At 48.6% G+C, this 27,938-nt stretch overlaps 1 protein-coding gene across 4 annotated transcripts; it reads right to left on the bottom strand.

Annotated features, from left to right (window-relative positions):
• Positions 1-1,923: 1,923 nt before the first annotated feature.
• On the bottom strand, positions 1,924-27,894 carry EMC1 (ER membrane protein complex subunit 1). Of its 4 annotated transcripts, none has more exons than XM_025446823.3 (23): positions 27,738-27,894; positions 24,569-24,693; positions 23,878-23,943; positions 23,527-23,620; positions 22,158-22,286; positions 21,072-21,198; positions 20,364-20,513; positions 19,906-20,073; positions 19,360-19,431; positions 18,941-19,003; positions 18,020-18,142; positions 17,156-17,252; positions 16,706-16,828; positions 14,883-15,082; positions 14,539-14,688; positions 13,692-13,853; positions 13,010-13,129; positions 9,369-9,506; positions 5,858-6,031; positions 5,110-5,320; positions 4,728-4,812; positions 3,488-3,617; positions 1,924-3,331 (listed from the first exon to the last, which is right to left on the bottom strand). In XM_025446823.3, the coding sequence occupies exons 1-23, from the start codon at positions 27,836-27,838 to the stop codon at positions 3,152-3,154; spliced, it is 2,988 nt and encodes a 995-aa protein (XP_025302608.1). In that variant the 5' UTR covers positions 27,839-27,894; the 3' UTR covers positions 1,924-3,151. The 4 variants fall into 4 exon arrangements, with proteins under 4 accessions (XP_025302608.1, XP_025302610.1, XP_025302609.1 ...); XM_025446825.3 differs by having other exon boundaries at positions 16,706-16,825; XM_025446824.3 differs by having other exon boundaries at positions 18,941-19,000.
• Between the last annotated feature and the right edge of the window lie 44 nt (positions 27,895-27,938).

The raw sequence follows: 27,938 nt of genomic DNA, 5'->3' as shown, positions 1-27,938 counted from the left end.
TTCTAACCAACTCTGTATTTAATTCATAAGCACTCCCCAATAATTGATTGCAGAGTCAAAGGGTAGGGAAAATTATAACAAAAGCTACAGACTGTTATCCATTATTCCCCACAGGGACTGAGAATCACTAAATACTATTTAGCTGCAAAATTCTGCACCAAGGGGATCCCTGGGTGGCTCAGTGGTTGAGCGTCTGCCTTTGGCTTGGGGTATGATCCTGTGGTCCCAGGATTGAGTCCCTCATCGGGCTCCCTGCATGGAGCCTGCTTCTCCCTCTGCCTGTGTCTCTGCCTCTCTCTCTCTCTCTCATGAATAAATAAAATCTTAAAAAAGTTCTGCACCAAAAGATCTTGAATATTGCCCAAACTAGGGGGATCCCTGGGTGGCGCAGCAGGTTAGCGCCTGCCTTTGGCCCAGGGTGCGATCCTGGAGACCCGGGATCGAATCCCACATCGGGCTCTCGGTGCATGGAGCCTGCTTCTCCCTCTGCTTGTGTCTCTGCCTCTCTCTCTCTCTCTCTCTATCATAAATAAATAAAAATTTTTAAAAAAATGTTTAAAAAAAAATATTGCCCAAACTAATTAAAAATTAAAAAATCAGGACATAAAAAATACTGAAGAACTTAATTCAAGTGAAACATTGCAGGGGGCTCCAAATGAACATAATTAATGAAGATGGGGTGAAGATGGCTCGAGGGAGATGCACAGAAAAAGAGGAAGACAAGAAAGCAGATCAGAGCACTGGCAGGCAACAGGGTCAAAAGCCACAGACAGAGGCTGAGCCAAGCTAGTCAGAACCAAGTGTGGCCTTAAGACGAGAGGCAAAGGAATGATACAGGACGGACACAGGACCCTGCCATTAGCCTTAGCTCTCTCAAACACCTGCTTTGAGAGAATTTTTGGTAAAATGGTAATGATTAAAGCCAAAATACAGGGCATTTTACAGAAAGGCACACAGCTTCCCTCCACTTAGCTTGTTCTTTCGGATTCTGGCATATAAGTAGGTAAGTAAAAACTAGCATCTAGCAGATTGGGGTGCTGTGCAAACAGCAGGCAGCAAGACGTGGTAGACAGCTAATGATGCAGTTTGCACATTCTTTAGGACAGTCGAGATTCCAGCCAGGCTTTCTCAAAACCAGGGTGGGATTATTTTAACTTGTATGTATTCCCTTCTCCCAGGACACTTTATTTTTTATTTTTTATTTTTTTTAAACATTTTTTTTTAATTTTTATTTATTTATGATAGTCACACAGAGAGAGAAAGAGAGAGAGAGAGAGGCAGAGACACAGGCAGAGGGAGAAGCAGGCTCCATGCCGGGAGCCCGACGTGGGATTCGATCCCGGGTCTCCAGGATCGCGCCCTGGGCCAAAGGCAGGCGCCAAACCGCTGCGCCACCCAGGGATCCCTCCCAGGACACTTTAAACAAACTTGTGCCTTGAGTCTGGATGAAGAGATGCCTGTTTTTTCTGGAGATACTTAGATGTTCATTCACTCATTAAAATCAATTTGACAATTTTATTACTCAAGTAAAATGATTCTCATTTTTCTTCCTTCCTCTGGCATTATTAACCAGCAGCATATATAACGACAAAAAGAGTTCAAGTTTTGTTTTTAAATAACACAATTCTTGGGATGCCTGGGTGACTCAGTCAGTTAAGTGTCAGCCTTTGCCTCAGGTCATGACAGGGTCCTGGGATCAAAACCCAAGGTGGGCTCCCCTACTCAGCAGGGGGTTTGCTTGTCCCTCTCCCTCTGCCCCTAACCCCGCCCTCAAATAAATAAACTCTTTAAAAGTAATAATAAATAATACAACTTCTAGATGATTAAATTGGCATGTTTCCCTACTAAAATACACAGCTTCTGGTTCCCTCTAATGCAGAAGTTGTCTCAGAGTCCCACATCACAAAAAAGGTCAGACATTCATGCCCTTCATCATCCACTTTATTCACACATCTGAGGGAACTGCTCCTCCCCACAGGCTAGAGATGGTCTCCTCTGCACATTTAATCCTCCACAGGAAAAACTCCATAATTTCTCAAGGTGCATAAAGGAAGCCTTTAGGACTTTTTCCATTTGTGGCAGAGATGTCAGCCCAGCCAATCAGCAATGCTCCCTCCACAATGTGCCAGTTTCATAACCCCGGTCCCCTCTCCCCTTTTTTAAAGCTGCAAGGGTTACAGCAGTAACGTTTAAAATCTACTCACTTTAGGAGAAATACGGTGATGCACTCATTAATTTGTATCTAAAAGTAAAAAATAAATAATAAGGTTCTTAAACAGGATACCTGTCTCTAACTAGGTCAGAAGAGGACTAGACCAGCCTGGGGATACAATGAAAGGTTAGGAGGTACCAAGAAATGGGTAGAGTCTCTCTTCCCTTGCAATCCCTTGCAGGTTCAGGCAATTCAGTAGTATTAAGGTGGCCTCGGCTCGGACACACCTTACGTGCAAAGCATGGGCAATGATCAGCAGAACAGGACACTGTGACACACCTAACTTTTGATAAACTGCACCAAGGACTGGGTGGCCCAAAATAATGAGAGACTCCAAACTAGGGGCTTCAAGTGAATTTTGACACCATATATAGATTCTTCAACTCCTGGGAGAGAATCCATGAGATGCTGGATCCATCTTTGAGCCTCAAATAAGCGTAGATCTTCTTTCTCCCCAATATACAACAGCAAAAGCACCTATGAGGTGGAGTTATCAATAAGAGTTCCCTCCTGACTCTGAAGCATGAGGCAAGGAAACAGTCAGAAGGACTTCTAGATGAGCCTGGGAAACAGAAAAGGTGAACCAAAATCATGTGAAGTGAGCTTCACAAAAGAGAACGATCTGTTGGGGGACTTAGTAAAGAAAAACCATTCGCAGATGGGCAGAGGAAGGAAACAGGGCGATGTCCTTCAGACTCTGAGGGCAAGTCTGTCGAGATGCTCTGAGATTCCCGCCTGAGAGAATGAGTTCAGCCTCCATCCACCCCTGATGCTGCAGCAGACATGTCCTGAAAGGAGTCTCCACGAGTGCCCATCTTCCCCACGACTTTGCGGAGATGAGCACCCAGCACACATCCTCCCCCGGCCTGTCACTCTGCAGCTGGAGCTTCTCGTCTGGCCCTTACTGCCCTCAGCTCTCTGGCAGTGGGTCCCGTGTCTTTACCGCCAGGCCCGATTCAGGAGTTTCACCTGTGCTAGTCTCTTAGTGATCATGGTGGCAAAGACCAGGCCAAAGAGGACACTGCTGATCAGCACATAGTCATAGTCATCCTTCAAGACATCAAACTGCTTGGATGGGTAGACTCGAGTTTGGTAAATGTCCAAACCATAGGCCACAACCTGGAAGGCAGACAGAATGAGAAATATGTAAGAGAGGTGGCCAGTGGTCTACCACAACCTCAAACTCTGGTCAGAAAGGAAATGGAATCCTCAGCTGTTTCCCCAGGGTGAAGCAAAGAGCGGCTGCCACACAGGATGGCTGTGAGTTCTACTCACCAAACAAGTGGACTCCAGGCCTGAGGGAGCTGTGTAGATACCTCGCATTCGAGAAACCGTCTGGTTGTAGTTAATGAATCGCTCTGCGTGTATCTGCACGTCTGGGGAATATGGGATTAGGTTCTCCTCTCTGTAAGACATCAGCCAGGACCAGCCTTCAGAACTGCTGCAAGGGGATCTCTTGGCTGCCCTTTCTCAGTCCTGGGAGGCTTTGAGGCCACATGTGTAGCCTCAAATTTTCCTTCAAAGTCTCCTTGCATCACGTAGTTAAAAATTTAGCAGCTTAATGTTAGAAAGGGCTACAAAAGAAAAACCTGTGTGGAGAGTGAGATCTGTACTCCTACCTTGTTCTACATCTAGTAACAGCCACCCAGTATTTCACAATAGAGGAGGAAGTCAGGGCCACTCTAAAACCCACCTGTGGAGCCTCTAGGACAATTCCCACCCCTGGTCCACGCTCCTTGGAAAACCCTGGCCTCACCCCACATGCTTGCCCAGCTTCAGCTGCCCCACTCTCCACACTGCACTCCCCCTTGCCTCCTGTGCAAAAGCAGATCTGCTCTCCCCTGACACTGCTCAGTTCCCCACACCCCTAAATGAACAGAATTCAGAACAAAAGTGAGAAAGTACCAGATAGATGATGGCTGGCAATACAAAACTGAATGCCAACGGTCACAAGCTACTGGCTTCCCCACATGACCCAGCTCCATTAGCTCCCTAAGCTCATCTCCTCACGTCCCCCACCCCCAGCAACAGCTGTAGCCAGCGTGGCCTCCTCCCTGCCTCTGGCGCACCAGCCATGGTCTCAGTGCATGGGCACAGCTCTCCCCTGCCTGGGAAGTCTGCTCTCAGACAGCCAAAGGTCGGCTTCTGACCACCTCCAGTCTTCAGTCACCTTCCCAGAGGGGCGTTTCCAGGTCACTCTCTCAAGTTACAACCCCTCGTACCACCCTCCCAACCCTCCATAGCCCTGGTCCCCTCTTAATTTTTTCTCAGTAGCCTTTACAAGTACCTAACACAGTATTATTTCCCTTGCCTATCTTATTCAGTGTCCGTCTCATCCCCTCACCAGCATGTTAAGCTAGCTCCACGAGGGCAGAGGTTTTCGTCCGATTGTTTCCTGCTACAGCCCGAGCCCCCAGCATAGCAAGGCAGCACGCAGCAGGCTGAGGACCAAACGTAACCAACAGGCCACACTCCTTAGGGTGGGGGCCTTCAGCACTACCTGCAAGCATCTCACCTGCTTTGTTCTGTTGGGATCTCGGGACGGCGGGGATCCAGCAAGGCTTTAGGAAGGGAAAGGATTGCTCCAGAAGGTAGCCCAACTGCACAGAAACAAGTAAACAGAAGTCAGTGTTCACAGTGATCCAAACCAGGACTAGTCTCAAAAAATACCATTATCACAGAAATTTAAAATAGAGTTTCAAATCCAAAAAAGTGGGTCACTTACAGTGGCAAAGCAGACTAAGGAACTCTGCCTACTGATACAAAGCCCTCCTCACTAACGTCCCCTAGTGGTCAAACAGGGTTGTGCCGGCAGCGTGCAGCGTGCCTCCAGCTCTGTCCTGGGCGTGGCACACGGAGGAAACCATCACCCCAGAGACCCTTCCCCTGTTACTCACTAAGCAGGTGCCGGCTGGTGATGCCACGCTCGGTGATGGTGGCTTCCATGGCACTGATGGAGGAGGGGAAGATATAGGACTGCTGGAGGACCTGGGGCAGCTGGGGGCGGTCCAAGGAACTGAAGGCCGTGGCATTGTACTGCTCGGTGCCCTCGTAGAGCTCTAGCGCAGTGAACTCGTTGCGCCGGGCCTTGGTATTCCAGTACTGGTACTGCAGAGAGGAGGGGTGGCATCTGGGGACTGAGCTGCCAAGTTCAGCTCAAAAGGGGTATTGCACAAGAAGGCAGGAAGGAAAGAAACCACCCAGCACCACCTTCTTGCTACCAACTTTACTAACTCTCAGGGTAGTTTTCTCTAGCTTTACCCAAAGTTTGCCATAAGACAAAGGATTCTCAAGATACTTAGGAGTTAGGGTCTGGGTACTTGTTCCAAGTCAGACCAGAGGACACTCCCCTAGCCCTACTTCACAAGTTACACAACATGGAGAGTTCAATAACCCTTCAAGGTCACACCGGCGGGACAAGGAAGGGCTGCCACCAGCCCAGAGCCATCTAGCTCCTGAGCCTAGCCAGGACCTAACCAGCACCTCAGCTGCCATCCAGGGGTCTAGATCCAACAGAAATAGAAAGCAGCACCAATTTCTGGAACAAGAGGCAGTGAAAGTATTTGAGACCCAGGGAGACCAGCCACACAGCCTTGGCTGGGTCGCATCCCTGCAACTCCCACCCGTCCACCTGCCGCTCCTTACCACCACCCAGTTCTCTGAGTGCACGATGTGGACGGGGCCCTTGGCCTTCCTCTGCACGGAGGAATGGATGATGCGCCCGGTGACACCATCCACGAGGAAGATGCCAATGAAGGTGCGCTCATGGTGTACGTCTGTGCTCTCTGTCACGACGGCCAGCAGGTTGGGGTTCAGGCTCTGGGGAGGAGGAGGGAAGAGTTCCTTCAGAGCCACAATGGCCAATCACAAGCTCTGCTGTGCTGTAAGCCCTGGGTGGAGAGGCAGACCTGGAGCCCACCTGCCCGGTGGAGGAATCGGGCTTCCTGACCACAAGAGCTTTCTATCGATGTCCGTCGTCACTGTACTCGGTGCCATGTGCCAAGTCAGGTGCTCTACCTACATCACCTCACTGAATCCCACAAACCTGGGAATGGAGCTACCGTCATCCACATGTAATAGGTGAGGAAAGGCTTCAGGTAGTTAAGCAGCTTGCTCACGCCACAGACACAGTAAATGGTTAACTAAAGATACAATCCGGTCTGCCCACTCACTGACCTAAGCCACTGCTCCGGCAATGCTAGTTCTTTGCACCAGTACCCTCCCTACCCTAAACCAATGGACGAGTCTCCATCCTCGTCTCACCTGACCTGCTAGTACAAAGTGACACACATGATCACCCCTTCTCAAAATACTTTCTCCACCTGGCATCCGGGACATGTGTTCCTCGGTTTTCCTCCACCCCACTAGCCCCTCCTTCTCAGTCTGTTCTGCAGGCTCCTCATCTCCCCAGTCTCCTGGACATCATCTACACTGGCTCTCATGGTCAGGCCACTCAGGGGTGCTGCCAACGGCCAAGGTCACGTACCCACGCTGCACTGTTCCGAACTCCAGGCTGACGTCTCAGTATCTCTTCTTAAATGTCCTACCTCAAACCTGACATGCCCCAAAGGGAACTCCTGCCCGTGCCTAAAGCCTGCTCCCTGCAGGCCTCCCCAATGTGTCAGGGTGGAGATCCGGAACCTCCAACTCCTTGACTCCCTTCTTGCTCCCCAAACATCCCACCTATCAGCATATCCTACTGATTCTACCTTCAGAAGCACCTGGACTCTGGTCCCCCCCACCTCACCCCCCACCCAACCCAGGTCAAGCCACCACGTCATCTGGCTTACTGCAAGAGCAGGTCAGCCTGCTGTCCCCCAGGTCAGCCTGCTGTCTCCCTTGGTCTTCTGATCTCGACCCAGCAAGCTGAGTGAGCCCTTAACCTTAGTCACTTATGTCACATCTGTGCTCCCAACTTCCCACTGGCACTCCAACTCATTCAACATCAAGGCGAGAGTGGTGGCCATGATATGCCCCGCCACCCTCCAACCCCAGCAGCCTGAACTCTCCTCACTCACCCCATTCCAGTCATACTGCGCCCCCTGGCTGTTTCTAGAACGCTCCAGGTCCACTCCAGCCTTCCTGTCCAGAAGCCTGTTCCTCTATGTTACGCACTATCCTCCCTCCTTCGTTAAGGTGTCACTATCTCAGTGAGACCCTCCCTAACCTCCCTATTTTAAATTCCACCCCCTTCCAATCCCAGCTTCCCACTCCCCTTTTCTTGGCTTTGTTCTTCTGTAGAACTAATCATCTCTCTGATATGCTCCTGAATATATTAACAGCCTCAATTTTGTCTATTTTGTTCACTGATATATCCCCAGGGTCTAAAAGAGTACCTGACATCCCGTTAGCAAGCCCCCACTCCTACAAAAAAAGTACAGCTTCCCTTTGTGGTATTCCATCTAAACCCCCAACCACAGTCTAACCATGAGAAAAACATCAGACAAACCAAAATTGTCTACAAAACACCTGTCTAGTACTCTTCAAATCTATCAAAATCACGAAAGACTAAACAGGCTGGAGGAGACTTAGAGAAACATGGCAACTCCATGGGGCGTGCGGCCTGGGATTGGGCCTGTGGCAGAAAGGGACCTTCATGGGAAAACCAGTGAAACCCCAAGAAAGTCTGTAGTTAACAGTCTTGTACTGATGCTGGTTTCTTAGTTCAGACAGATGCACCACAGTCCCTAGGGAAAGCCAAGTAAGGTGTACATGCCAATTCAATGTACCATCTTTGCAGCTTTCCTGTAAAACTAAAACTAGGCCAAACAGAAGGAAGCTTCCTGAAAAAAACTAAAAAATTTGTGTGATGTGTACAAATCCAAAAAACCCTACTCTGACTACTATTTTTTTCAATGTAGAAGAATACAAGTACTCTAGTAAATTTTAACTCATAAAGGTAAATTTACATAATGAACACACTTTTTCTAGTACAAATCAAATGTACTTTAGAATTTATGTTATTTTGGCCTTTCTGAATAAGTCAAACTGCAGCCATATGGAAGGCATCCATCAATAAAGATTTCAAATCAAGAGTGATAATAACGTTAACTACACGGCTGGCACTGTTCTAACCATGTTATATGTTGTTGTTAATCTTCAAAAACAATCATACAACGTAGGTGCTCTTAACCCCATTATATTCTTAAAAATACACATTCAGGGGCAGCCCGGGTGGCTCAGCGGTTTAGCGCCACCTTTGGCCCAGGGCATGATCCTGAAGACCTGGGATCAAGTACCATGTCGGGCTCCTTGCATGGAGCCTGCTTCTCCCTCTGCCTGTGTCTCTGCCTCTCTCTGTCTCTCATGAATAAGTAAATCTTTCTTTTTTTTTTAAGATTTTATTTATTTATTCATGATAGTCACACAGAGAGAGACAGAGAGGCAGAGACACAGGCAGAGGGAAAAGCAGGCTCCATGCAGGGAGCCCGACATGGGATTCGATCCCAGGTCTCCAGGATCGCGCCCCGGGCTAAAGGCAGGTGCCAAACTGCTGCGCCACCCAGGGGTCCCTAAATAAAATCTTAAAAAAAAAAAAAATACACATTTAGGAAACATATGAAAATTAGCCATGATGAGCAGCTAGCGTGCGGTGGAGCCAAGTCTGTACCTGGACAGTCCAGCTGGCTTACACCCTGCAGTGCTGCCCCACGCCCAGTGAAGCAGCTTCCCCATAAGCTACCTTGGACATGCTACCCTGTTCCATCACACATCCTCCTCCAACTCAATCCATGCTCTGCAGAAGGTATAATTAATATAATTAATGACCATGCATTACAAGGACTACCTTCTCTCCCAGCAGTTTTGCAACCCACTAGCTCTGTCTCCCTTCCCTTGCCACTAACTAGTGTTGGATCATAGAGATGGAGTTTCTAATGGATTAACTAAGGCTTAACTCCAGAAAGTTCTATCAGCACTATCAATAAAAACAAGAGCTAATGTACTGGGTAGCAGCCATATGCCAGGTACTACCTTAGGCACGAGCATCTATGTGATCATCACAATGACCCTAGGAGGGGATGTTATGCTCATCTCATAGGTGATAAATTAAGGCTCAAAGGAATGAAATGACTCACTCAAGATCAAGTATCTACCAAATCCTAGAGCCAGAATCCAAACCCTTGCCCTTCCCGACCCTGGAACTACAGAACCATACCTTATAGAGCACGCTGCGGTCCCCCATCACTCGACCCTGGGAATGAACGTGCTCACTGCTGCGCTTCCCCTTCACCTTGACAATGCGCTGGACTTCTGGGGGAATAGTCAGCTCCCAACTTAGCTCAGTGGTAAGATCCTAGGGCAAGGGCAAGAAAGCCAGCACTTATAATCTGGTGGGTACACTCAGACCCATGACAGTTATATATCCCACACACCTTTATTTGGGGCCTTTGTACCAGAAGAAACAGAGATCAGAGCTCCTAGGAAAACAGCAAAAAAGGATCTAGTTTGTACAGAAGTTATGGAACTCTTAGTTTGTTGAGGCAAGATACTGAAGCTAGTAAGAAAGGAATGTTCAGTGGTATCCCACTGTTTATCTGAATATGAACTATCCAAGAAAAGTTTACCACTTATTGATAATAACTACGATTCCTGTATCTGAATCCAGCAATAAATTGCTAAGCTAGCGGGGACACTGAAACATTACAGGAAGGACACCTGGGTGGCTCAGCGGTTGAGCATCTGCCTTCAGCTCAGGGCATGATCCTTGAGTCCCGGGATCAAGTCCCACACCAGGCTCCCTGCATGGAGCCTGCTCCTGCCTCTGCCTGTGTCTCTGCCTCTCTCTCTCTGTGCCTTTCATGGATAGATAAATAAATAAAATCTTTTTTTTTTTTTTAAAGAAACAAACAAACAAAACATTACAGGAAATGCTTTCTATGGTCAAGAAAACCAATTCACAAACCTTTACAGTTAAATATATTATTTTTTTAAAGATTTATTTATTGGGATGCCTGGGTGGCTCGGCAGTTGAGAGGCTGCCTTCAGCCCAGGGCAAGATCCTGGAGTTCCAGGATCGAGTCCCACATCAGGCTCCCCGCATGGAGTCTGCTTCTCTCTCTCTGCCTCTGTCTCTCCCTCTCTCTCTCTGTGTCTGTCATGAATAAATAAATAAATCTTTTGAAAATAAAAAGATAAAGATTTATTTATTTGAGAGAGAGAGAGAGAGAGAGAGAAAGAGCGCTAGTGAGAGAGCAGGCAAGCGAGCATGAGCTGGAGGGGCAGAGGGTGAGAGAGAAAGAATCTCCAGCAGACTCCCCACTGAGCACAGAGCCCAATACGGGGCTCACTCTCACAACCATGAGATCATGATGACCTGAGCCGAAACCAGGAGTTGGACACTTAACTGAATGCATCACCCAGGCGCCCTATAGTTAAATAATTATCCATCCATACTATGTATACATGAAGCCTTGGGAGGAAGGGGAGGGGTGACTGGAAAGGGCCCTGGTGCCATGCTGCTTCCTGATCTGAGTGCCACGTACATAGTGCATTCAAGAAGCAAGCCATAACCTCATGATTTTGCATTTTCTCAATGTTCTAAAAAATGGACTTAACAAAATAATGAAAAAATACATTATGCGAAAGGAACAAATTTTACATTAAAAAATACAGGTCAATTCTGTTTCAGTAAGAAAACCTAAATATAAACCCCATATGTATTATAGTCCATATCACTGTTACTCTGTATCTGTAAAAACACAGAAAGGCCGGGGGGGAAGGGGCGCCTGGTTGGCTCAGTCAGTTAAGTGGCTGACTCTCTTGGTTTCAGCTGGGGTCATGATCTTGGGGTCCTGAAATATCCCCTGGCCCTGTGTGTTGTGCTCTGCACTCAGCAAAGGGTCTGCTTGTGGACTCTCCCTCTGCCTCTAACCCCTTCCCTACTCACACGTGCACGCTTTCTCTCTCCCCCTACTCCCTCAAATAAATAAATCTTAAAAAAAAAAAAAGATGCATGGCCAACCACTTACACATGTTCCATGTGCAGGAGGCAGCTGAGTGCAGGGCTGAAGAAGTCTGTTCATGTCCTACATTTAATTTTTACAGTGAGAATATATTCATGCATTACTGAAATTTTTTTTAATAAAAATTTTATTAAGAGCAAATTAGGCTTCCTTGATATGGGCTCCTGTGAAACCATTAGGAGTTCCTAAAGCATCCCCAGGGAGGAAGGCCCCAGTAAATGCACTTGGAGGTCAAAGACCCAAGACTGCACTTGGCTTATTTCCCACATAAGCTTTGTGTACTTTGCCCTCCCTTGGCCACTGTTTCTTCCCATTTCCTCAGGATTTCACCCATCATGACACTGGCAGACTTGCTCTCCTCTATCCATAAAGTGCATCTCTTTCAAGGTACACCTCCCCTTCTTTTAAAGATTATTTATTCATGAGAGACACAAAGAGAGAGAGAGATGCAGAGACACAAGCAGAGGGAGAAGCAGGCTCCCTGTGACGGGGGGACTCAATCCCGGATCCCAGGATCACACCTCTTGAGCTGAAGGGCAGAGGCTCAACCACTGAGCCACCCAGGGGTCCGTCAAGGTCTCCCTTTTTAACAACTTGGAAGGGGCAATGTTTTTATGCACAACGGTAAAGAATGTTTTCTGGGGAGACTATTTCCCATGCTGTTTCTGGAAAGGTCAACTGTTACAAAATGTCAAGAAAAGTCACTGCATTTTTAAGACAACAGCAGCTAAAACTTAGATGGCATTTACCATGTGCCAGGCCTTGCTTCCTGTGACTTGCACACATTAACTCCCTGTCTCCTCACAGCAAACTTAGAGTAGGTCCTCTCTCATCTTATTTTATAGATGAGAAAACAGGGCCCAAGAAGTCACGGGCCCAATGTCACAAAGTAAGTAAGTGATAGAGCTTGGCTTCACACTTGGGCAGCTGGAGCCGAGCTCTTAAGCTCTATGTTGTATTGCCTCTCAAAACGCCCCGCGGGACAGGGTGGAGGGCCTCTCGTGAGTACATGCCCAGCTAATGAGGTCAAGGCCAGCCTCCTGTGAGCTCAGGGCTGGCCCTCAGAGCCAGTGTCTATCACGGTTTGCTAGCGCTGGACTCGAGTACGCCAGCATTAGAGCAAATCAATCCCAATCCTAAAAATAAGATTCAAAGCACACGTTCTATCCAGAGTGGTCAATACTATCATCTTCATACAGAAGTACAAGCCATTACTCAAGCCCCATTCCTACCTCCCAACCTCTCCAGAACAAACAACAACATCCCTTCCCTTTGCTAAAGGAAAGGAACACAAGATAAAAACTCATGGGGGGGGGGGGGGGGGGCAACAAAAACAAACAAAAAACAAACAAACAAACAAAAACTCATGGGGAGAGCAGGAGCAGCTGAGAGGCTCAGCCAGTTAAGCGGCCCACCCTTTATTTCAGCTCAGGTCATGGTCCCAGGATCCTGGGATCAAGCCCCACGTCGGGTTCCCTGCTCAGCAAGGAGTCTGTTCAAGTGTGCTCTCCTCCTCCCTCTCCCTCTGCCCTTCCCACCACTCACGCGCACTCTCTCTAAATTAATTGTAAAAACAAACAAACAAACAACAACAACAAAAAACACATAACTCCAAGGGGGCAGAGACTTCATCTACTGGGCACTGCTCTTTTCACAGCACCTAGAACCTTGCCTACCAGGCAGCAGCTGCTCAACATGGAAAGGACTATGAATCAGACATCAGGACTATGCTGACCCATATTTACAATAAATGAACATAATCCACTTCTGAGCCAATATCCAGGAAACACTTATACCCCTCTCCTGAAAGGTCTCCAGGAGGTGCTTTCCCTACCTTTCGAAGTCGGTATCCACACAGCCGTCCCTGTTCTGCATCCACCAAATAGAAGAAGATGGAAGGGGCGAGCTCATGTAGCTGTCTCAAGACATTCCGAGTGGCTGGGAACGCTGTGACCTTGAAGATCCCAGATAGCCCAAGGAAAGAGTTAAAGCTAAAGGATGCTCTCTGTGCACAGTTTCTCAAGATTCATCACTGTTCACCATCAAAAAGCCTTAAGAATCAAACAGTCCATCTGAAAAGAATTAAAGTCCACTGAGGGATCCCTGCGTGGTGCAGCGGTTTGGCGCCTGCCTTTGGCCCAGGGCGCGATCCTGGAGACCCAGGATCGAGTCCCACATCAGGCTCTCTGGATGGAGCCTGCCTCTCTCTCTGCCTGTGTCTCTGCCTCTCTCTCTCTGTGTGACTATCATAAATAAATAAATAATTAAAAAAAAAAAAAAAAGTCCACTGAACCCAAATAGGCTTAAATCTAATTTTGCTTTTGCTAAGAGCCTGAGTTTTCACAAGTGCAGAAGTGCAGAAGTGCAGAAGTGCCATCGGGTGGCACAGAGAAGCCCTTCAGGCCCACACACGGGCTGACCGCACAGAGCTCCAGCTCTGGCCACCAGCTGCCTCAGGACCACCTTCCTCCCACCCAACCCACCAGAGGTTCTCCAGCCACTCTGAAATCTCCTACCTTATACTCGTCGTCGATCAACAGCAGCACCTTGGCATAGTCTTGATCCATGATGGGGAGAAGCAAAGACTGCAAGATGGGACGCTTCAGCACTGGGGGAGCCACCTGACTCCACTTCCCAAAGATGGGATTGAAGACATACAGAGAACTCATGCCCGTGTCCTGAAATGGGCAAGCAAACTGTCAGACCCCACCAACAGGAAAAGAATGCAAATGCTAGAGGTAAATTGTCCCTGATTGCTGGGACTTCAGCTCAACTCTGACAGATTCTCTAGACTCCTCTGTATGGATTTCCTATTTGTGCAAAATAAAGTTTCGCCTAAAGGCGAACCATCCTCAAGGCTAATGTACGTGTCAGAAGGTGAACAGTTAAACAGTCCCTGGCTCTGAAGCTAAGCAAGTACCGCACATGCTGAGGAACAAACACAATGGTCAAGTACGGATTCGGGAACCCCGGGCAGCCATTCCAACAGGGACTAACAAGCCAAGAAAGTGCCCCTTTCTAATGACACCTGAATGAATCCGCTAAAATCCAGCGAATTCCAGGAGGCAGAAACAAATAGCTTTGCATCCTGCTCTCCCTTGTCTCAAGAGAAAGCAGCTGCTCAGCTGGGAAGGAGGGCTGGCTCATCCCAGGTCTGGTGACATCACACCCCCTCCAGAGTCAACCCCCATCGGTCCTTGGTGCTTCCTCCACTTAGACAAACAGCTGGAACAAACAGAGCTCTAACTCCTGAACACTTGTCCCTAGCTCTCCCAGAATTCCAAAGGCCCAGGAGAAATTCAACTTACACAACACTAAAAAGCCACCCCCACTTTGGCTCAAACCTGAGAAGGACAGCCTCACCTTGTCCTTTACCAGGAGGGTGCACTGCGGGGGGTGGGGGAAATGGGCAGTAGTCCTCTGGACCATCAGTTTAAAGGAGGAGTCTGGCTTGACATTGGGGAGATACTGTTTCCACAGGATGGTGCCAGAACTGCTCTCAATGCCAAAAAGCTGCAAGATAAACAAATAACTGACTCACTACTAGAAAGACAAACTGAAGAACTGATTCCATCCTTGGAAATTTTTTTTTTTTTTTTTTTTCCATCCTTGGAAATTAGAACCAGTGTCTACCAAAGGCTTTTTTGCTTCCCACTCACAGAACCTCAGCAGTTTTGCTACTGGGGGCTTAAAACCCTCTACCTCACCTTGCCCGAGGCTGTCACCATCACCATCATCTTCTGGAGATTAAATTCATCTCTGGCTAGGGTGTCAACGTTGATCTCATTCTTAATCTGACTGCGGGGCTTCCGAGCATCATAAAACATCTTCCAGAGGTGAGAAGTCCACGCCTGCAGCAGGATGAGCTGGGACGAGAGGCGTTTCAGGAACATCCCCAGTAAGCCGTCTGGTGTCAAGGAAAAGGTAACACAGCTGAGGCTCACCCCTTATCAGACCAGGTATTTCCAGCAAGAAGCTTTTCCTCATGGGGGATCTCTCCTGCTCCCCTGGAACACTCAAGTCATCCATACATGAAGAAGCAAGCCCAAAGGGCAGTCCTTATCTGAAGCTACTAATCTCACACTCGGGTATAGCCATGCAGGAACTTCCAAAACCTATCTTCCTGGCTCGCAGTTCTCTCACCTCCTGGAATCTTGGAAAGGGAGACCAGGAGGTCAGGAATCAGCCATGCAGGACGTGGCCATGCTGAGCATGTCTCCACCACAGCCCGCATCCAGAATGGCCAGAGGAAGGCTTCTGGGTGCCACAAGAAAGCCAGAAGAGGGGAGTATGTGGGAGCGCAGAATGCAGAGGTAAGTGTGCCGTGGACAGGAATTTCCATTACCCACTGCTCTACCCCCACCCTGTTCACTATTGAACCTACACCCAACAGACCTACTTGCCACCAACTTCCCTGGGCAATCGTTCACCCCTGACCCTGTCAATGAGGGTGCCACCCTCAAGTCTTCCCCACAGGGTAAGTGTGGCCACCAGAGCAAGGTAGCATGAGTAAAGAGATGGTCTCTGGCGTCTGGCAGCCTGGATTAAAATCCTAGCTCTACTACTCACTAGCTGGGTGACCTGGGAAATGTACATAACTTCTGGCCTCTGGTTCCTCATCTGTAAACTTGTATATAGTCCGAAGACCACATGACCTACACACAGGACTTCATGCCATGCAGGGTCCCCAGTGAGTGCTCACTAAAGAGTGGTGCCCTTGCGTATGCTACTTTCCAGCAACCTCAGCTCAAGGAAGTGAGAGGCAAACAGGACAAGTCACAGGAACAGCAGTCCATGCACACACAGTTATGTACCTCATTGATGCAGGTCAGGAAAAACAAAGAATTAACCAAAAGCTAGCCACGTGGGCAGGCAATGAGCAACAAGGCAGCAGGAAGCAGATTTTACCTTGAATTGCTGGATCCGGGCAGCAGAAATAAATAGTAAAGTCAAATTAATCCTCGGCTCAAGAGAACCCACAATGCCTACCAAGGTGCCTGGCCCAGAGTAGGCCCTCAGTAACTACGGCTGCAGAGTGAGGGATGGGAGGGAGAGGCGGGAGGCAGGACTGACCAGAGTGGAATGAACCAAGTCCATTCTGGGGCCTGGGACTGGCCAGCAGCAGAGGACACTGCCAATTACCACAACAACCCCATCAACCCAGTTACACCTCTCCAGAAAGAGGTGGCTGGTGCCTGGGGGACAAAGTATGATACAGTGCCTGGCAGATCTGAGGTACTGAGACAATGGTAGTTACTACTCTACTAAGTTAAGACTCTTTCCTCAGGATCTTCCCATAGAAGGGTTTCCAAGTGGCTCCTTTCAGAGAGAAGAACCGTTACCTAAACCACGTGGCCATGTACGCACTGGAATCTGGTCGCAGAGCTAGTTCCACACACACTGGCAAAATGACTGCACCCAGAAAGCCGGAGATGCCGTGAGCCAGCCATCTCCTGTCGTCTAACTACCAGACTCATTCTTGGAGCAGCCCCTCCAACCACTATGCTGTCCCAGAGTCCCCCGTGCATACCTGCCTTCTTGCCAAATTCTCCTTCCAGCTCAGCCTGCGCACCAGTCAGGGGCAGATCCACCATCTCCAGGCATACCACCTCCGCCAGCGACTCCTCCCGGCCCCACAGCACCACCTTCCCTGCTACAGAAACCCTGGTTACGAAACCCAAGCCTGCCTCCCTCATAGCCCAAAGGCTCTTCTATGTGGCTAAGGGATTCCAGCAGCTCTCATGTCAGGCAGAGAAGCAGCCACAGCAGGGGGCGGCATTTAACAGTCCAAGGGAAGTTCCAGATCCCACCCTGGAATGCTAAGGGATTATTCAAAAACAGATGACATATGGCTCTAAAAAATATTCAGGCCACACTCCCCTGGAATCTTTCCCAGAAACCAGTCCACGGCCCCAAAAATATAGTCTGACTAGAAATCTGGGCAGGCCTTAAAAAAACAGGCTGGATGAGGTCTGCTCACCCAGCTGCTGCAGGAAGAGGAGCAGGTGATCCTCTGTCTGTACCAAGGCCCGGTAGCCCACAGAGTCGTCCTTCTTCAAGAACACCTGGATGTAGAGCTGTAAGCAAAGTCCCAACCACTGCAGTCAGCCACAACCCAAATGTCTCTGAGCACCAGACCCCCAGATTCAAGGTATCAGAAGTTGTTAAAGGCTCAGCACACGAAGTTATTCATCATGTAAGCAACATGGCTTACAGCCTAGACCTCAATGAGATAACAAGAACTTGTCAGAGCCAGCACAGTGCCACTAGGCTGCAGCCCAGACCTCAGAGGAGGAACCGGACTGCCTCTCAGGCACTGTGTCATTCCATATGCTCCAATCACTCCCCACAAAGTGAGCAGAAGGCCAAGATCAGAGCTTCCATTTTGGAGATGGGGAAGCCACAGCCCAGGGAAGCTGAAGAACACCCTAATTGTGCATGGAGGCCATATAAGACGATGACCAAAAGTGCAGGCTGGGGCACTGGTGACAACTTACTAGCCCCGTGACTCTGGACAGGGTCCTGGATCTCACAAGGCACAAGTTTAATTTTAAAATGAGGGCAGTAGTAAGCACTTCGCAAGACTGGTGAGAAAGCTAAATCAATTAGTGTATCAGTAAGTAGCTCAGCACAGTGCCTGGCACGCTCACCACTTTGCACAAATGATACCTGCCTCTACTACTAATCGTGAGGACTTCTGACAAGTCAGCTGTTCAGAGGAACTGAACTCATGTCCAGAGAGCCCAAACACAGGACCCAAGAATTGTGACCTGGCCCTGAGGGAAGGGACACCCACTCTCGGAAGCCCACGGGCCAGAGCCCAAAGACAAAGCCTTTGACTCACCCGCTCTGGCCGAGTGCCGTTCTGTTCCAAACTGAAGGTGATGGAGGTGTCGAGCAACCGCCGACCTGTCTCCACTAAGTAGAGATTAATGGTGTAGGTCTGGTTGAAGCAAGTCAATGAGTCCTATGGGTACAGACAGCACGGGTCAACTAGAGAGATCCCCTAAAGCCAAGTCCCACAAAAGTAGTTCAGGAATTGGGGTTAACTACCCTAATGAAGGGCCACGTCAAGAAAGAAATGCAAAGAAAAACAAAAGGAAAAAAGAAAGGCAGAAATAAGGTATCTGAGTAAGCAAACAGGACCACTGTACTTATGTCAGAAGGAAGTCACTACAGAGCAGCTGACCTCCCCTACAGAGGTAAGACCCCAGCAAGGAAATCACAAAGCTCTTCAGAAGAGCTCAGGAGAGGGGGGCCTGGGTGGCTCAGTCAGTCAAGCATCTGCCTTCGGCTCAGGTCATGATCCCAGGGTCCCGGGACTGAGCCCTGCAACGGGCTCCCCGCTCAGAGCCTGCTTCTCACTCTCCCTCTGCCTGCCACTCTGCCTGCTGGTGCTCTCTCCATCAAATAAATATCTTCCAAATAAAGAAAGAAAAAAAGAAAGGAATTCAGGAGCTGGAAGACACAGCAGAAAGTGTCCCACCCAGGGTCCTGTGTCCTGCTGCAGCACAACTGCACAGATCACCACTCAGCAATACCAGCCAGGGCCCCAGAGGACATGCGCAAACAGAGCGAGAAGAAAAAGTGCTTGAGAGCAGACTCTAGGGATCCTACATCCAATTTCCCAACTACAAAGGATCCAGACAAACATGATTCATAGACTGCAGCAAACGCCATCTGAGGCTGAAAGCTCTGGGAGACCCGCTCCAGCCTTCCTGGACCCTGTTATCCAGGGTCCATAGTGCCCAATGCCACACCGTACCTGGGGACTGGGCTTTTCCGCAAAGCTCCCCAGTGACCCATCTTCAGAACTGCTAGGCTTCTGCTAGGGAAAAGAAAAGGATGGAAGAGAAAACTTAGCCATGGGGTCACTCCCCAGTCCCTGAAATTAAGCCATCTTTTCCGTGTCATCTCAGAACCCAGGAGAAGACGTCACTCCTCACTACTGCTTACAAGTCTACATAGCTTAACAGCTGCGGATGAAAGTAGGGTTGCAATATTAGGTTCCTGTTCCTGAGGACAAGGGGGTGTGCTGAAAGCACTATAGAGCAACTGAAAACTTACTTCTCAACAGCTTCCTGCCCCCTGGGTTCAAACTGCCCTGACTTTTGGTTCTCAAGGCTCCCGATAGACATAAGGAAGGAACACCCTCCAGTGCTGACCGTTACTCTCGACACTCACCACTTCGCTGCGACAGGTCACCACTGCAGCCACCGTCTTCTCTCCAGTGGTGGCAAAGCTCACCAGCGCAGCCTGGGAATAAAGCAGTGTCAGTTCCTAAATGGGGCCTATACCAGCCAGCGGCCTTACAAAGGAGCATCTCCCTAGGGAGGTCCCTTGGCCTTGGAGCTGAAAGTGCTCCTGACTTTGGAGCATGGCAACCAGGATACTTGAGAACAGAGGGAGGCCCCTGGTGCCTCCACAGCTGAAAACAGGCCCTTCCCCTACTACAACACAGGTAGAGGCCAACCCTAAGTCTCATGCTTTTCTTGGTATCTATAGGGAAGCTTGAATTACTCCCACTCTCCTATGGACTCAGGGGAAGATCCTTTGTTAATTCTCAGAAGAAAAAGTGTTCCATTTCTGCTCTAATGCTAACCCCTCTCACACCACACACAGAGATGTCTGGATCCAGAGCAAACATCTACAGATTCACAAGCAGGACTTACTAGTATCATGGCTTGGCTAGATCCTCCTGAATCCTAGCCCCATACAGCCTGAACTTACCTGTGGGAAGTTTTTGAGCAGACTCAGGGCTCCGTGACGGTAGTGCAGCAGAGCATAGTGGCTTGGGGACAACTGCAGGAAGAACTGGGCCCGAGAAGGATCCACTGGGTTGGGCTGTGTGGGAAGGACCCGGGGTTGGAATCCACTTGCAAATTCTAAATCCAGAGACTGAAAGGCAAGAAGAAAGAGGATTAGGGCTAAAAGCAGGCAAGTCACTGATCCACCGATCAATCCCAGGCCTCTACCTGGGCCAAGTCATATGGTTCTAGAAGAGTGGCCATTCAAGTTCCCTAAAGAGAAGAGTGGCCTACCTATTTCCCTTTACATGAGTTCAGCCAGAGGCCTGACTTTCTTCCAACTGCCAAGGCTCAGGAAGCAAGCAGTGTCAGTGGAAGAAAGACTTTCCTAAGCAGCAAAGGCAAGGCCTCAGGCCAGGGAGCAGCAGCACTACCTCTCACCTGCAGTGGTATCTGCCTCAACTCCCACTCTGTCTCCAGGGCCAAGGTCTGGAGGGACCGTGAGCTTGGGTCAGGGCACACCAGGACAGCCTCATCCACCACACCACAGGCTCCAGTAAGACTCTGAAGCCAGGGGGTTGACACCCTGACCTACAAAAAAGATAGCAGAACGTTTGTGAGAATTTCTACATTTTCCTCTCTGTTCATCAGCAAGGTCACCACCAGGGCCTAAGCTTGAGGGTTCTCTTCATGGCTGGTTCCAAAGGACTTCTTCCCATCCCTCCCAACTTCTCAAGAGCTCCAAAGATGGAAAAATCAGAATTTTTTTTTTTAAGATTTTCTTTTCACTGGAAAAATATACTAGGTCATTTTTAAGACCTGACACTTCAAATAAGCATTTCTCTACTGTACTTATCATATGTGGTTCTCTATCACTACTTCCACAGTATTACCTTCTAAGAAACTCACAGTGAAAACACCTACATAATTTTCCAGCCCTCCCAGGAAAGCACCATGCATGAAATGTGAGGGCTTTAAACCAACACCTGATGAGGAGAAAGCAGCCTCCAACTGAACAGAATCAGGGACCATGAATGGCTTTTGCATCTGCCCAGCCAAGTTCCCTGGACCCCAATGCAAAGAAGGGCTCCATATATTCCCCTCCACAATCAATAAGGCTCCTCAAGCCAGATGCCTGGCCATCCATACCTGCTGAACAATCTCTCCATCTTCCACATTAAACTTGACAATGTTCACGTGGCTGAAGGGAACAACTCCAAGGGCCCACACCACCCCAGAACCGTAGGAATACATCATCTGGTAATGGATGCTGTCACTAAGGGAAGAAAAAGCAAGGAGCAACAGCTTCAGCGGCAGGACAGGCCCACTCCCAGGTCCTCTAAAATCAGCCAGGTCCCTGCCCACAGATCACAAATTAGCAGTCCCTAAGGAGGTTTTGTTTGGTTTGGTTCTTTTAAAACAGCCATCAGGCTCCCTGCATGGAGCCTGCTTCTGCCTCTGTGTCTCTCATGAATAAATAAATAAAATCTTTAAAAACTAAAAGTAAATAAGTAAAACAGCCATCAACATTTAAAACTAAAAAAAAAAAAAAAAATTTAGAACTGACTTTACATGTAAAAACCAGACTCCTGGCTCTTAAAAAGTAGAAGCATCGCTAGGCAATTCCTATAGGGCGTCAATGAGCTGAGTAAGGCTGCCCCCCGGAGGTAAGTCAGACACACTGCAGCTGCCAGCAATTCCTACTGGGCCTGCTTTGCTCCCAGGTGCCAGGCATTTGGCCACATGCAAATTTGAGTTTTATGCCCTGAAAATAGCCACAGGTCTAAGCAAATCTTTTCCTTTCTTTCCTCCCTCCTGATCCTTCAGAGCTTTAATGCTTTCCATGACTAGGACCTCTGGTAACCATCTCAAACCTTGCTCAGTTCTTCCCTTGAGCTCTTCTTCAGTTGTTCTGATTCATAACATGAATGAAAGGCTCAGTCCGACTTGAATTAGAAATCAAAAAGCCCAGAGTGCTATGACCATAATTGAATAAGCCACTCCCCTTGCTGGACTGTCTCTGGTGCCCAGTTTGAGAATCTTCCACTCACTGCAAAGAAATGCCAGAAGTAGCACGGCCTCTGAGTGCAGGCTTCTATCTACTGAGCCCAACACAAGACACATGAGGCCAACACAAGTGGAGCCTGAGTCAGAATAAATGTTACAACCCTCAGAAACAGGAGCTTGTGGAGAGCAGAACGAGGCAGCCACCACCTGGTGGGAAGGTGGCCTTACCTTTCGGGGAGGTGTTCCACCCACTTCAGGTGTCCGCTGGAGAGATGATGCAGGGCAAGAGTGGTCTTCTTCAGGACCGCAATGTACCTCACTGATTCCTGCAGACCCACCAGCCCAAGTGCCTGGAAACTGAGCACAGGTGCAGGAGTGAGCACTGCCAGCACCTCCAGGGTCTCAGATGAGAGGAGATAATCTGAAACACTACCACTGTAGCTTAGTAGGTAAGAAAATAGGCCTTGGGGTCAAATGCATCAGGATCCTAATATGGGCTCTGCTTCTGGTTAGCTGACTTGGGAGGCTGCGCTTTCAAGCACTTGGCTGTACTGCTTCCCTGAAGCCCTGTGAACCTCCTCAGTCTTGTTACCTCCTTCCCCTAGGAATTCCCAGCAAGTAGATCATCCCTCTACCATGGCATCTGTCACCCCGTACTGAGATTACAGGCTATGTGCTTGCCTCCCCACCGCTGACAATGTGTTTCTTGACAACAGAAATCTTCTCGAGTCACATGTGCATTCCACTGCCTGGGGGTGCGCCAAATATTAATCAGATAAATTATTATCAGAAGAGATATACACTAATGCAAATGACCCCAAAATTGAAACAATCCCAGGAAAGATGTAACAGTTGCCCAAGCTATTCTCTCAATATAAAATTAAAACATTGAAAGATTTATATTACATTCCTATATCTAGGACGTCAGAGTTCTCATATCACAGTAAGGTTAGGAGCAGCATTCAAGTGCAAGGATAAACACTGCACCTAGCACAGAGCTCTGCATCCAATCGGTGCTCAAGAAACACTGGCAGAGTAACCACATGTTCCATGACCTCAGATCATTAAGACACAGGGTGTTTGATGTTATTTGGTTCTTCAGTGGCCTGTGAGGAAAAAGTCAAAAGACCCTAAATTGCTGTCCATGCAGACCTGTGTTTCAGCAAAACCTCAAACCACGGCTACCTGAAATATAGCTTCCAGGGACGCCTGGGTGGCTCAGTGGTTGAGCGTCTGCCTTCGGCTCAGGGTGAATTCCCAGAGCCCTGGGATCAAGTCCCACATTGGACTCCCACAGAGAGCCTGCTTTTCCCTCTGCCTATGTCTCTGCCTCTCTCTGTCTCATGAATAAATAAATAAAATCTTTAAAAATAAAAAAATTTTGGGATGCCTGCGTGGCTCAGTGGTGGAGCATTTGCCTTCAGCTCAGGGTGTGATCCCAGGATCCTGGGACCGAGTCCCACATCAGGCTCTCCACAAGGAGCCTGCTTCTCCCTCTGCCTGTTTCTGACTCTATCATGAATAAATATATATAATATTTTAAAAAATAAAAAAATAATTTAAGTTAAAAAAAAAAATAGAGCTTCTTGCCCTCTACCTGCCACTGTCCAAGGTAATCTCCCAGTTCAGACCCCCAATGTTAGTCTCCCAGGAACGCATGATCCGGCCTCCATTGGACACAGTGATTGCATCTGGAAGAGAAAAAATTCATGGTGAAGTCATCTCCCCAACTGGTACTCTGTTGGGGTATCAGACTATCCTCTGATGGGCTGTGAGCAGAGGCCACACCTCTGATGTATGGATGCAAATAGAAGTTATTTATGATACCTGTCCCTTACCTTTTGGGAACACTCCTTTTTTTCACTAGCAGACCCTGTATGAAGGAAGGAACTGAGGAATGGGGAGATGGACCAACACCACGAGAGAGACCAGGCAGGACTGTGCTTACCCTGTCCGTAGAGCAGCATAGCATCCACTGCCCCTTCTGCTGTGCCCTTGTCAACATGGCGCCACACTGAGAGACACGAGAGTCAGACATTACCATTAACTAGAGAGAGGCGTGCAAAAAGGTAGCAGAGAACCAAAGAGGTCTTTGCACCTTGGTTACTTCATTTTATTTCAAGGGAGAGGAGGATTACACTTAACTGACAATGATCCCCTCACACTCACTGGGTACTGAGGGGAGGAAGGTTTGAGAGGAGCCAGTCCTGTCCCAATCTGAAGTCTCCTCACTTCCCACCCCCCCCCAACCACCCTAAACATACAAATGCATGACAAAATAACAGGATCTTTAAGATGCACAAGAAAAATAGTGATTGTAAATTATATCACCATGATTTTAGTGCCTAAAAAACATCCATAAAAGTAGCAAGAGAAAATGGATTTTTTGAAACAGTATCTTAAGAACTCTTAGAACTCAGGCTAAGGGGATAAACTAAAAAGTCGTTATAGGGAAACAGTTAATATTCAAAGCTAACACAACTGAAAAAAAGAATCAGAATCCAGTAAGAGATGCATCTTTCGGCCAATCTGTCCCTAACCTGGGAAGCAACCAGGAAGGCTACACAGGCCATGGGCCATCCTGGATTCATGAGGCTCAGCCACTCCACCCCAAGCTACGGCCCACACTGGTCACTCACAGATCTCCCCAGTCCGAGAATTTAATGCTGCAATCACATTCTTCTCTGTAGCCACAACCAACTTCTTGGATCCAGGGGAAAACTCCAAGGAGGCAAACTTGAGTTTCCCGACATACTGCTGTCTCCTGAGGAAGTGAGGACAAGAAGTGTGAAGGCCAAAATCATCACTGCGCAAAAAGTGTTTTGTGAAGAGACCACTGCACCAACACGTGAGGTGGTCACCATCATGGGTATCTTAGGACGTGTGAAGAATGTCTGTTAATGAGGAAATCTGATCAAAAGCAAGATTTCTAGGCAATGTAGTCAGAAACCAAGAGAACAAGAAGAGAGAATAGACCCTCATAGATAAGAAGTACAACTCTTCTTTAAAAAAAAAAAAAAGATTTTATTTATTTATTCATAGAGACAGAAAGAGAGAGAGAGAGGCAGAGACACAGGAGAGGGAGAAGCAGGCTCCATGCAGGAGCCTGACATGGGACTCGATCCCGGGTCTCTAGGATCATGCCCTGGACTGAAGGCGGCGCCAACCACTGAACCACCCGGGCTGCCCCCAACTCTTACTTCTAAATGCAAGCACATATTGATCTCAAGGGCCACCCAAAAGAACACCAGGTCTAAATCTCCTACAGGAACAAACATCAGTCCTCTCTGTATTCATTAACGGGACCAGACACTCCTATTACACGAGGGAAGAGACACAAAGTCTGTGTCCACAAGCATACAATCCAACTGGCCCTTCTATTCTGACTCCTGGAGAAAAAAAATCATGCGAATTTTCCAACAAAACTCCACAAACTGGGTCAGGCTTCTGTTCTCTTCAGCCTTTTCGAGCCCACCCGATGTTCAGGATCCATTTGACTCATTACTCACGCTTTCCTTGGAATATTTCCCATCCTTTTCAACACCCCTCTCAAGCATAAAGGGAATATAATTAGCTTTGCATGGCACACTACCAAGTACACGGGAGGTACTTGCACATTGCTGCTACAGGAAAAGTACTCTCATCCCTGGCAAACTAAACACACATGGCATTTACACTAAATTTCTCTTATGTTGTTTGGTCTAAGAAAAAAAAAAAAGGAAGCAACTCAGCAGATAGTAAAGAAACAGGCTTATATGACATAACAGGCTTATATGACCTGTATTTTCATGTACTTAATTCTCTCTATATCCATTGAACGCTCTATGAAATACATAGGACAAATGTTATTACTCTCATTTTACAGATAAGTAAACTAAGGTCTGTTGGGGTCAACTAACTATAGTCAGAAATAGAACACAAAACTAAGACTTTCTGATTCTAATTACCATGCTCTCTTTTAAAATACTGTTATCTGGGGCACCCGGGTGGCTCAGTCAGTCATGACCCAGGCTCATGAGCCTCAAGAGACCCACGTCAGGTTCCCTGCTCAGTGGGGAGCCTGCTTCTCCTTTTGCCTCTGCCTGCCACTCCTCCTGCTTATGCGCGTGCTGTCAAATAAATAAAATCTTTAAAAATAAATAAGTAAAATAAAATATCGTTATCTTTTATCTGGACTGTAAAAGTAATGCCTGCTCAGGGCTCAGGGATGGCTCCATCAATTAAGCATCCAACTCTTGATTTCAGCTCAGGTCATGATCTCAGGGTCACGAGATCCAGCCCTGTGTCATCTGAGCATGAAGCCTGCTTACAATTCTTTCTCCCTCTCCCTTTGCCCTTCCTTCGTGTATGCTCTTTCTCTGCGGGGTGGGGGACAAACTAAAGCAATGTCTGCTCATGATAGAAAATACGAAAAATACATAAAAGCATTTCTTAAAAATTTAAAATGTCTATCATACCACCACCATAAACTCTTCAGTGTTTTAGGGTACTTCCTTCTGTTTATGTATCTGTAATGACATGTTTGTACTATTCTGCTAAATTAGAACCATACTACATACACGTACAGGCTGTACATGCGCAATATATACATTGTATTGTGAGCATTTGTCCACATCATTAAAAATATGACTTAGGTTGAATTTATTTATATTTTTTAGATTTTATTTACTTATTCGTGAGACAGAGAGAGAGAGAGAGAGAAGGAGGCAGAGACACAGGCAGAGGGAGAAACAGCCTCCATGCAGGGAGCCCGACGCAGGACTCGATCCCAGGACTCCAGGATCATGCCCTGGGTCAAAGGCAGGCGCTGAACCGCTGAGCCACCTGGGGATCCCCGACTGAGTGCTTTCTTACCTCTCCATCTACAGCACCCAAAACAACTGCTGACCTCTACAGACACACACACACACACACACAAAAACATGAATCAATGTATCTGATACAGAAAACACTTCACAGAGGAGGAGCTACCTGAGCTGGGCTCTGAAGAATTAACTGTTTCCTGAATAGTCCTGATAATAGGTAATACTTAATTGTACTCCACGCGCCAGACATTGTGCTAACTTAACGATCTCATTCATTCTCACCCCTACTGTAGGTAATGATGAACTATTAATAAGATCATTTTACAGGGACTCCCGGGCGGCTCAGCGGTTTAGCACCTGCGTTCGGCCCAGGGCGTGACCCCGGAGACCCAGGATCGAGTCCCACGTCGGGCTCCTTGCACGGAGCCTGCTTCTCCCTCTGCCTGTGTCTCTGCCTCTCTCTGTGTGTCTCTTATGAATAAGTAAAAAGAAAAGAAAGCAAGCAAGCTGGCACCTCCCAGCTGATGGGAGACGTGCTGGGCCCGTCCTGAGCCCGGGGCCGGGTGGGGCTGAATGACCGGAGAAGGGGCTCGGTTTAGGACCCGCAGGGAGACCCGAGCCCCTGCTCACGCACCCGAGATGCCAAGTCGAGGAAAAGCGAGAGTCCACTGTGGGGCCACGGGCCCCGCCGCCCGGTAGACCCGAGCCTGACCCGCACGGAAACCGGGCCTCCGGCCAGAACCCCAAGCCCGCCTCAATGCCGGGCCCGCGGAGACGGGCTGAGAAGCGGCCCTGACGCTGCTTCGTCCAACGCTCTCCTGCGGCCGTCTCCCGCCTCTTTCAACTCTCGAACGCGGAGACCCACATTTTCATTTCGCACCGGGCCCCCCGGAGGTGCTGCGGCCGGTCCCGCTGCCCGCGACCCGTCCTCCCCGTAGCAGGCGCGAGGCTGGCGCTGAGAAAACAGCCGCACAGCTCCCGAACGTGACCCACACGCACGCACCAGTCGAACTTGCCCACTTGGTCTTCGTAGACCGCGGCCGCAAGGACAAGCAGGGCGGCCCAGAGCCAGTAGCGGAGACCGGCCGCCGCCGCCGCCGCCATGATGAGAGCCGGGCGCCCCGCCCCCGCCCGGCATGCACCGCGCCGCAGGCTCCGCCCCCGCGGAGCTAGGACCCCCGGCGCGCGGGAAGTCGCCCTGGAG

The sequence above is a fragment of the Canis lupus genome, chromosome 2 (genome assembly GCF_003254725.2).
Source record: "Canis lupus dingo isolate Sandy chromosome 2, ASM325472v2, whole genome shotgun sequence".
NCBI classification, from domain to species: domain Eukaryota; kingdom Metazoa; phylum Chordata; class Mammalia; order Carnivora; family Canidae; genus Canis; species Canis lupus.
Note: the sequence above shows the minus strand (reverse complement) of the source record. Positions and strands in the feature narration are given on the sequence as shown.

Bases quoted from the DNA above. Each gene is read 5' to 3' on its own strand.
- EMC1 (XM_025446823.3), bottom strand. From the start codon at position 27,838: ATGGCGGCGGCGGCGGCGGCCGGTCTCCGCTACTGGCTCTGGGCCGCC. The intron at 19,432-19,905 runs GTAAGTTCAGGC...CTTTATTCCCAG, and splicing joins TGCTCAAAAACTTCCCACAG to GCTGCGCTGGTGAGCTTTGC. The intron at 9,507-13,009 runs GTAGGGAAAGCA...CCCTTGCCCTAG, and splicing joins GTGGATACCGACTTCGAAAG to GATCTTACCACTGAGCTAAG.